This window comes from Hevea brasiliensis, chromosome 6, assembly GCF_030052815.1.
Source record: "Hevea brasiliensis isolate MT/VB/25A 57/8 chromosome 6, ASM3005281v1, whole genome shotgun sequence".
Lineage (NCBI taxonomy): Eukaryota > Viridiplantae > Streptophyta > Magnoliopsida > Malpighiales > Euphorbiaceae > Hevea > Hevea brasiliensis.
The window spans coordinates 84896943-84908287 of record NC_079498.1 but is presented as its reverse complement, the minus strand read 5'-3'; the positions used below and the strand labels follow the sequence as shown (position 1 = coordinate 84908287).

At 29.7% G+C, this 11345-nt stretch overlaps 1 protein-coding gene across 1 annotated transcript; it reads left to right on the top strand.

Moving 5' to 3' along the window:
* Window positions 1-9177: 9177 nt before the first annotated feature.
* LOC110637765 (NAC domain-containing protein 104) lies at window positions 9178-10155 on the top strand. Its single transcript, XM_021788088.2, has 3 exons — window positions 9178-9436; window positions 9520-9800; window positions 9889-10155. The coding sequence occupies exons 1-3, from the start codon at window positions 9274-9276 to the stop codon at window positions 10021-10023; spliced, it is 579 nt and encodes a 192-aa protein (XP_021643780.1). The 5' UTR covers window positions 9178-9273; the 3' UTR covers window positions 10024-10155.
* The last annotated feature ends 1190 nt before the right edge of the window (window positions 10156-11345 follow it).

Genomic DNA, 11345 nt, shown 5'->3' with positions numbered 1-11345 from the left:
CTTTTATACTTTTTATCATTACCAATTTTTTATCTTGCCTATTTTTTATTTAATTTTGTTAATTTTAGAAATTCAATAGCTATCATATTAATATTGAAATAATATAAAGAAAAACTATTAAATATCCAATCAAAATAGACAACAAAATAAAGTTTAAACTTCAAATATAATTGCATTCCATAACACAAAATATAATTCCAAATGCAACATATATTACAGCACTAAAACATAATTGAAATTCAAAAAGGTTCATAAACTAATAATGTAGAAAAAAAAAAAAGGCTACTAAGAATCAATTTCAGTTTTTCCTTTATTTTATACTTTGTTTTTGGTGTAGTTATCTTCATCTTCATTAGTGGTCTTTGTGACATCAAAATCATCATCATCTAATGATCTCCATCTCATGTCCTCCAGTTTTATAGTTGAATCCTACAAATATGAAAATTTTGGATCCATATCCCACCTTTTATAAGGTCCTGTTACATAACTTTCAAAGAAGTGAGATTGAAGGTGAATGTTTGAGTGAATACACACTAATTTGTCTGCCCTTGTATAGTTTAATCTATTTCTCTTGACACTATGAAAATAAAAGTATGTACTCCAATTCCTTTCAGCTGAAGAACTGCTAATTGGTTTAGAAAATACCTTTTTTGCTACCTCTGCCAATTTTGGAGTTTTAAACCTATATGTTCACCACCAATCAATTGAATCCATTGTTACAGCATCAATTTAAGTTGCTATCATATTGTATATCCCTTTCTTGATGTGAAAAATTGCAAATTGTTCACGTATAAAATTTTACTCTACCTCATTTTCTGCTATCCTTCCAAAAGCATCCATAACACCTAAAATAACTTCTTTATCAAGATTTGGAGCCTTTCTAGGTACTCCTCTAAGAGCTAGTGTTTCCAAGAAGTGATGATAGTAAAATCTAGGCGTGAGAGCAAAACCAAGACAATGCATAGGTGTATTCATCTTCCCCTACATTTCTAATACAATAGCTTCCATCTGTTCATAACTATCTTTATGCTTATTATTTGTCATTGTTTCCTTTAATTCTCCAAGCATATTACCCATTTTTTCATAAATCTCCCCTAACTTTGGACCTTCACCATCACTAAACTTAATCAACAAAATACCGTGGCTTAGTTATAGCTACTATATTTTCTACTTCCTCTCAAAATTCATCATCACTAATTGTTTCAGCAACTAATGCACACATGGTCCTCATTTTCTTATCCCTTTTTTTGTCCACTCCTTCCATGATTTAAGAACAATAGTTGTTGCAAGAGCCTCTTTACAAGCTAACAACCTTTTCAACAAGATGTTATGTGAAGCAAATCTAGTTTTTGCTACTAAAGATGGATAATGCTTGTGTGTGATTAATAATGTATTTCACAATGCATTTCACAACGCATTTCCCTCTATTATAAGTATTATTCAACTAATCAAACTTTTGAGCAAAACCTTGAAAATTAGGTTAAGAGTATGAACAACACAAGGAGACAAAAAAATGTGTTTATATACCTTCTCTATATTTTTTCCTACAGCTTTGCAATTTGATGCATTATTAGCAATAACTTGAAGAACATTGGAAGGCCCTACTTGAATAACCTTAGTAAGTATTCTGCTATAGCATGACTTAAAAAAAGGGGTTTTAGAATAATTTTACTATAATTTAATGCTAAATTTTCTAAAAAATAATTAACATTCGAAGATGTATAACCTGTTTTTTCAATGCATGAAAAGTCATCAGCATACATGAACATAGCTCCTCGACTGTTAACTGCAATAACATTAATTAAAGATCGATGTTCAACATTGGACCACCCGTAAGAAATAATAGACACCCCTTGAGTATACCAAGTATCCTTGATTAGAGCCAAGTCTTTCTCAATGTCTTTTTTACATTCTTCTATTAATATATTTCTTGCCATTTCATAGGAGGGAGCTTTATATCCTTTGGGGGTATTGTTAATTGTTGTAACCATCTCACAAAATTAAGGATTTCACAGAACATAAAAGTAATTCCATTAGCACATAGCCCTCTCATCACTTTTAAGTCCACAATATCCCTTTCCATCACGTTAAAAGCACTTGCTATAAGATTAGCTTTAACAACAATTGGTTTAGGCTTTGTGCTAATTGTGGAATTTTTTTTAGAGATGAAGACACACCTTGTTTCTCTACCCCTTCAACCATTCTTCTCATTTTTTCATATCTAACTCTATCTTTCATGAGTGCTGGGCAACGTTGAGTTCCTGCATTCTTCCCTGGTAGAGCTACAAAAAAGTGATAGTGAATTCTTATATATGAGCTGTTGAATTGAATGTTGCAATGCATGACCAACACTTTATTCCTCCTGAATTTTTCCCTCTACATTGATTGCACTCAATAATGGCTTTGTTGATGATCTTTTGAATTGAATGTTGCAATGCATGACCAACACTTTATTCCTCCTGAATTTTTCCCTCTACATTGATTGCACTCAATAATGGCTTTGTTGATGAATCTTGTTGTCTTTGTGTTGATGTTTTTTCAATTTTGAGATTTGGTTTCTCAATTGATTCAACATCTTCACTCTAATCACTTGCATCTTCATGTATTTTGATGGAATTTTTTTTCAGTTCTGGCTTATTTTTTCCAAACACCATATTTACGAAAAGAGAAGATGAAGCTTTGTAAATGGCGTGCTTTATATTACGGAAAAACTTTTGTTCCTTCAAAGAGTGAGGGGAAAGACTTATATTAGAAAATTAGAACTGTATCTTTTTTTTTAATCAAAAGATAATATTTCATTAAAAATCGGCTATCCTAGATTCCTATTCTATTTAGTCTTGGTTTCTTTAATAATTTCAATTTTCAGTTATAATTCCTATTCTATTCTGTCTTCTTTCTTTAATATAATTTAATTTGAAATTATATGGACATTGGTATATAACAGTGGCTCTTCGGAATTCGGATTATGCATTCCTATAATTCCTATTCTGTTTTGTCTTCTTTCTTTAATATAATTCAATTTCTAATTATATAGATATTAGAACATAACAGTGATTCTTCGGATAATCTGTGGGTTTTTTTAACTTTAATATAATTTCAATTTTTAATTAATTTTATTTACATTTAATTACATAGGAACATATGGATAACTGTTACTAAATTAATAGTTTAAATTATAAAATTTTATTATAAAAATACGGCCTTTAAATTAAATAGTCCTATTATGATAATTTAAATTATTTTATAAAGTAATTATTATTATAATAAGCTACTTTACTTTTACGTAATTAAAATAATTTATCTTAATTCTTAAGCTATTTTATTAAGTATGATATATAATACTTAATGGCTTAAATTATAATCCTTTATTATTGTGATTATTATGTTATATATTTTAACTACATGAATGATATACATATAAAATTATAATATTATACATTTGTGTGTATATATCTACGAGCTACGCAATACTAATTCATGAATTATTTTATATAGTTATATTTTAGGTAAAATTATAAAATAATCTCTTTATATATATATATATATATATATATTCAAATATTATCATTTGTGATGATGCTTGATCTATCATTGTTAGAAATTGTATTTTGAATTATATTAAATTAAAAATTTGTGATTCTCCACTTATAGTAAACATACTAAGTTGTCTAATGTGATTTGATTATATTGAGTATTTAATTTATTTATTTTTTCATATGAGCTAAGTTTGTAAAGTTAATATCCAATTATCTTACAATTTAAATTGATTGGAATATGAGAAATTTCTAATAGAATACTTTGTAGTCCTATTTAATTATAATTATTATATTTTTATTATATTATTGTAAAAGTGAGAATAATATCAATAGTGCCTTGATGATTTAATCTATTAGCCAAATGTATATCACTATCAAGAAAAGCTAAGTTCGAGTTTTTATTCTCCTAATTCTCTACTTAAAAAAAAATACCATTGATAATTATGTTTGATAACATACAGTAATACTTCTTAAAATTAAAGGGTTTATTAATTAAAATTTGTAATTAAGCTTATCAATTTGTAAATAAGTAGCCAAAATAACTAATTATTTAATCTTTATTAAAGTCTAATAGCTAATAAGTATATGTAAAATATTAATTTTAATAGTTATATTCATTTATATAACATGGTGTGTTTTTGTGTGTGTGTATATATATATATATATATATATATATATTTGTTACGCACATGTTGACATGTGTATCTTATTATTTTTAAAATAATTATTTTTATCATTTTAATTTAAATATTTTATTTTAATAAGCAATACAAGCAATTATATATAATTTATAAATAAATAAATATATGAATATAATTATCATGTTAAATTTTTTAAAAAAATCAATTAATAAAATTTTAAATTTTAATTATTAAAAATAATAGTTTTTAACCATTATAATTCTGTTAAAATTTTAAATTTTAAATTTTAATTATTAAAAAAATCATGTTATGAACTTATGATTCTGTCATTTCATCGCAAGCTCCCAGAAATGGCAAAAAGCATCAGCAATCGGCACCCATAGAAAATTGAAGCTCACTGCACCGAGAAGAAAAACAAAGAAAATCAATCATTTGAATTATAATTCTTTAAATTCATTGCATTTCTTCTTACATTTATTTTCCTCTTTGATTTTGTGTTCATAATGACAGAGTGTTGAGTGGATGGGTTCGCTAAAATTTGGTGATTCAGAATGCGTCTCGCAGAGTTTTGGAACGCAAATGTCCCACAATCTCGCGATCTCGAATGCAGAACCCAAAGGATGTAGACGAATTTGATAACTATGGTCCTTATCACGCCCCATCAATTCTAGCTAGATGATGGTTGAATTATGAGCTTTGTTGAAAGTATAGAATGTCTGGTTTAAGAAAACGCTTCGATGAAGATGTTGGCTATCTAATTGTGAGAGCTGATGAAGCAAACCTACATTTCACGTTAGGCTACTATTGGCTATCTAGTTGTAAGAGCTAGGGGTGAGCATTATTCGGTTCAAACTGAATAAATTGAACCAAACTGCCTTAATTTGGTAATTTGGTTCAGCTTTTAAAACAATTCGGTTCTGTTCGATTTTATATTATAAAAATTTCGATTATTTATGTTCGGTTCGATTTTGAATAGAAAAAATTTGATTAAATCGAACCGAACCCAATAATTTTATTGATTTTTCATTTGATTTATTTTTATTGGGAATTTATGAATTATATGTAATTTTATATATATAAATTGTTTAATTTCATTGATTAATAGTTATTAGGTTCAAATCAAGGTCAAAATCAAATCAAATAACTTGAAAATCAAGTCTAAATTAAAAAATTAATCAAAAATCAAAACTGATGGGTTTGAACTGAACCGCATTGAAATAGAGTAGTTCGGTTTGATTCAATTTTTTAATCCATTTCGGTTTGGTTCGATTTCCAAAATTTATAATTTGATTTTTATTATTTAATTCGGTTCGGTTCGATTTAAATCAAATGCTCACCCCTAGTGAGAGCTGATGCAGCGAACCTCTAATTCACGTTAGGTTACTTTGTCACGTACAAAATGGAAGTCCATGATATGTTTGGTGCGTGCATGGAAGATAGGATTGGCAGAGAAATAGTTGGTACTAATATTATCACACCACAATAAGAGGAAATATCTTTGAGGAGATTGTACAAGGGAATTCTATTGTTGCCACGCCAATTGCTCAGTATTCAGCCTCCGTTAATGATCGCGCAACCTTTGGTTGCTTTTTGGAATTCTAGGAAATGAGATTAGTCCTTATGAAGATGGCATACCCAGTTGTAGATCGCATCTATGTAGATATTCAAATGGAAACTACCGTATTTGGAAATAAGTAGGCCATGTTTTTTGGTACAACTAAGGTAGCATACTATACGCTTAATGACAGTCTAGTGATCGTTAGTTGGGGAATGAACAAACCAAAATACTTGGTGGACAGCGAAAGAAATCTATGGCCAATTAAGAGATAGGTACTAGAGGTCTCCAAAAATACTTCTATACATATATGAATCTTTTGCAAACTCTCCTTTCGCAACATTGAGCTTGTCATTAGAAGCTGGTGCGGACACTCCAACTAGTTCATGAAACTCTATATGGGTACTATAGAGTAGTTGATTCCTTGGCGTCACTGATGGTCTCATTGCGAAATGGGAACACCTGTTCATGAAAAACATAGCATGAGAAGTAAATTTTTCCTGTAAAGATGCCAAATTAAGGGTACCCTTTGTGTAGTTTACTATACCCTAAGAAGGCAAATGTGGTGGATCTAGGGGCCAATTTGTGTGGTGCATACTACTTCAACCAATGGTGCAGAGTAAGCCAAAAACACATAGTTCATGCTAAATGAGTTGTGAAATAAAATTTCATATGTGTGGATGGTTTTATGTGAATTAAATGTAGGCGATGGTGTAGAGTGTCGCGTTACGGGAATACGTCCAAAATTTTGATGGTATGTAAAAGTGCCATTCGGATTCAACAATGTGTTCGTATTTTTGTTCAGAACATCCATTTTATTTCAGAATGCAAGGACAAGATAGTTGCTAAGTGATACCATTGTCTCTAAGATATGTAATGAGTGCTTTAAATTCCCCTCCCCAAAACTTTTTATATTTATACCAAAATATTTTTCAACTAAATTTTAATATTTGACATGCAAAAAGATGGAGATTTTTTTTTTTTCAATTAGCCATATACATTTTGTAATTGGTTGTATATTTCTTTAGTAATTTGATATTAATGTGTTGCCCATAAACAATGCTTAGTATATAAAATTTATTTGGTAAAATATTTTTGACGACACAAGTGACAAAAATATACATGTTACGTTTAATATTATTATTCAATTACTGTTGAATATAACTCTAAAAGAGATATCAATAAAAAATTTTCAAAAAAAGAGAGATATTAATAAAAATTAATTTTAAGATAAATTTTATATGTTTTAATTATAAAACTTCTACATAATTTGAATTAGTTTTTAATAAATAACTTTTTAAAGAGACTAGAATCATAATCCATTCAGCTCATAGTAAATGAAGATAGTAATCACAGAGGGAGAATTAAATTCTTATATATTTGCCCTATAGCTCAAGAGAACATGATTTTGATAATAAAACTCAATAGAATTAAATTAATCTTTTGCACCAAAGACTATTTGAGTTCCATTGCAGGTTTTTTGTTGAAAGGAATTAGATGAAAAGAATATACAACAAATCTGATAAGTTTAGAAGGGATTCATGATGCTCATTAACAATCCAAGATGCCAAAAATTTTCTTGGAGATTTATTCCGGTCATTTATAAGCTTTCATTCTTCGTGAGATTCAAAAATTTTCTTGCTCTTACATTGCAAATATTCTCTCTCATTATTAGTTCTCATTCAATTTTGTAATTATGTGATTGAGAGTAATTACAATCCAAAAGGAAAATATGTATAAAGTTGTCACTTGTCAAGCAACTTTGTGGAGCTTGAGAAGTGATTAGATGTGAGAAGACACTTGTCAGAAGTTATCAGGCACCTTGTAAAACTTGAGGATAGTCTAAATGTAAGGATACACTTGTAAAGATTGCAATCACCCGTGAAACTTATACATGTACAAATTTTATCTCTTCCCTCTAGAAAGAGATTACTGGTGGAAAGAAAATCTCCAATAGATTCTTTAAGAGTGGATATAGACTATAAGCCAAACCACTATAAATCTTTTGTGTTTGATATTCCCTACCTTTCCTCTTTATTTCTAGCACTTTAAGTTGTTATTTGTGATATATGTGGGCAGGGTATCCTGCTTGGATGTTTACTTGAATATTAAGAAGAATTTACAAGCTTTTTTTTTTTTAAACAATTTACACATGCTTGTTGAGCGGCTGAATTGAGCTAACTTAATTATAGTTTTTCTAAAGTGTTTCTATTAAAACTTTGTTATTCCCTATTTTGAACATAAAAGACAAAGCATTTTCTTTAAGTGCTGTACTTATCTGAATTTTGTTTAAAGCCTTATTGCTGCACTTTTTTGCCCCCTATTTGCACATATTAGAGGGTTAAGCTTCCATTTTAATAGTGCTAAAATTGATAATTGTCCAATTCATCCCTCTTGGACATACTTTTTTGGACAATATTAAAATACTTGAGTGGACCATGAATATGACTAGTCTATCACATCATATAAAATGTTTATGTTTTAATAATTTTAAATTATGTTCAGTTCTCAAACTCTTCAAATGACTTTGGGAGTGTTTAATTATATATTTTTATAGCATTGATTTAATTTTATTCTTTCCCTAAGATTTAATTAATTATAGATTAATTATTTATTTCATAATTAAAGGACATCTGTTGAGTTCTAGTGTGTAACCCAAGAATACCATTTCAACTCCTCAACTTAAGAATTCTTGTTAATTGATTGCTTTTTATTTTTTTTTCTTTCTTTTAAGAATACACGTATAGGAAAGACATATACCTTTTAATATAATCATGATAATTTTATTAAAATATATTAAACTTTATATTTTATATATACATTTCTTCATAATTAATATGAGATTTCAAAAGATCAGTCCAACCACCCAAAAACATATAAATACCCATTGAATATATTCATTTTTTTTTTTTTACATTTATGTGTCGTGCTAACAATTGATTACTCTTTATATACATAAGAATAAAACATACGTTTGCAAATAAAGTTATATTATTTATATTAAATTAAGCAAATTCTAAATTATTAGAAGAGATCAACTGACTTAAAAATGTTTTAATATATAATTCACATATAAATTATGAAGATTATAATTGTAGGTTAAGCACACTCCTAATATTTCTTAAAGCTACTTTTGATATGGTTCACGACCAAACCCATTTTTGTGAATGACACGTGGATGATAGCAAGTGCATGATATAAGCATGAAGTGAGATTGTCACAAATTTTAATAAAAAAATTTAAAATAAAACATGAAACTCTGCAACACATAACAGATACCGTTACTAAGAAACATATAAGCGTTCCGTTATCCGCCGCCTATTGGGGTTGATAGAGAGAGCTCAAGCCCATCAAAACCATCACCTCTCCCCCTCTATGTTTGATGATTTGTTTTCTTCTATATTTGAGGACACCTTCCTTTGCACGTCTCATATCCTATAAATTAAATGTCACCCATCTCAATAATACGCCACCATCATTGCTTCTTTTTCTCCTTAACTTAAATAATTACATATTCTTCTGGTGTAGTTTGGAGATAGAAATGAGTGGCAGCAATGTTAATCTCCCTCCTGGTTTTCGATTTTATCCAACTGAGGAAGAACTCGTTGTCCATTTTCTTCATCGTAAGGCAACGCTTTTACCTTGTCATCCAGATGTCATCCCTGATCTTGATCTTTATGCTTATGATCCGTGGCAACTTGATGGTATATATATCCAATTTTCCTTTCTTTGTTTCTGGTCCAACCAATAATTCTTTTTATTTATATATTGGGAATCATACATGTAGGCAAAGCACTAGCTGAAGGGAAGCAATGGTACTTCTACAGCCGGAGAACACAAAATAGGATTACTGAGAATGGATATTGGAAGGCTATTGGCTTCGAAGAACCAGTACTTACGAACACCAATATAAGAGTTGGAATGAAGAAATATTTAGGGTTTTACGTAGGAGAAGCTCCAGCCGGAATGAAAACGAGCTGGATAATGGAAGAGTATCGATTATTATCATCGGATTCTTGTTCTAGCAGTATGAGAAGATCATCCAAAACAAAAACACATCCCAAAATTGTAAGTTGAGAACTTTTCTTTCGTTGCAATTATACATAAGATAGGAGCTGCAGCTTTTGACTCTTGATGGTTTTCTATGCGTTTTCAGGACCATAGTAAGTGGGTCATTTGCAAAGTGTACGAGCGAAGCTCTGATGAAGATGGTGATGGAGCAGAATTGTCATGCTTGGACGAAGTTTTCTTGTCATTAGATGATCTTGATGAAATAAGTTTGCCAAATTAATTACATCTTTCATACATGCATATATTTTTATGTTAGTGTAATTCTATTCAAATAAATAAAATGTAGGGTTGTAATTAACTTCTTGTATGTTTGAATTAAATAATTCCAAGTTTTGAGTTTAAATTTTGATAATTTTGAATAAAAGAATTTCTCGCATAGTTGAAAATCGTGAATTGTAACAGAAGATTACAAAAGGAAAAGAAAAAAAATTAAGGAAAAAAGAAAAAGAGATTCTCACGTGGAAGGATCATTGGTGGGGGTGTCAAAAACATGGCAAAACGTGATGAAGAGGTGGAGCCCAGTGACCACTGTGAGGTTGCTGGAGGGATCTATATGTGCAATCTGCTTATAGGCTTTTTGGGTTTCCAGCTTTGAAGTAGCTAGTTTGTTAGAATTTGGTAGCTGTCTTGTATCACAAATCCAAAGAAGCACATCTTCTTTCTATCCTTTTATATTGTGTGCCTGATGATTCAAGCATTGAGTCACGTCTATGCAAGCCTTCTTCGCACACTTATAATTGCCCCACACGATTGAGTTATTTTACTTTGCATTCGATGATCATATTAGCATAATTATAGCAATTAGCATGATTATAAGAGATTTGTGTAGCATAATTACAGGAGATTTGTGTAGCATAATTACAGCAATTATTATTCTTGTTTAAATTAGCTCATATTCTCATATAAAAATAGATGTAATATCTTTGTAAATAAAACACAGATAAATACACAATCCTTTCATTCATTACTTGTATTCTTTCTTCTAACATGGTATAAGAACCGTAAAGCTTTTATTTCTAGTTTTTTGGGTCTTCTTCTCTCTCTACAACCTGTTCTGGTTCATTCTTTCATTCCTGTTATTATACTATTTTTTTTTATCCTCATCTTGTTATCAATGGAAAAATCTGATATTTCAAAACCTATTGCAACAGTTTTGACTGCTTCCAACTATAATCTTTGGGTTCAAGGAATGAAAAGTTTTTTGATAGGTCGCAAGCTTTGGCATATTGTTACCGGAAATATCACTATGCCGACAAGAGAGAACAATAAAACCGATGCAAAATTTGCTGACCGTCTTGAGGATTGGGATAGTAAAAATCATCAGATCATCACCTGGTTTCACAATACCTCTGTCTCGTCCATCGACATCCAATTTGCTAATTATGACTCTGCAAAAGAAATCTAGAATTTTTTTGCTAATCGATATCAGACCACTGGACATGCCCACTATTATCAGTTGTGGACTACTCTTCATAATCTGAAACAAGAAGCAGGTCAATCTGTGAATGATTTTCTTGCCCAAGTCCAACCCATTTGGAATCA

Bases quoted from the DNA above. Each gene is read 5' to 3' on its own strand.
- LOC110637765 (XM_021788088.2), top strand. From the start codon at position 9,274: ATGAGTGGCAGCAATGTTAATCTCCCTCCTGGTTTTCGATTTTATCCA. The intron at 9,437-9,519 runs GTATATATATCC...TCATACATGTAG, and splicing joins TGATCCGTGGCAACTTGATG to GCAAAGCACTAGCTGAAGGG. The intron at 9,801-9,888 runs GTAAGTTGAGAA...ATGCGTTTTCAG, and splicing joins CAAAAACACATCCCAAAATT to GACCATAGTAAGTGGGTCAT.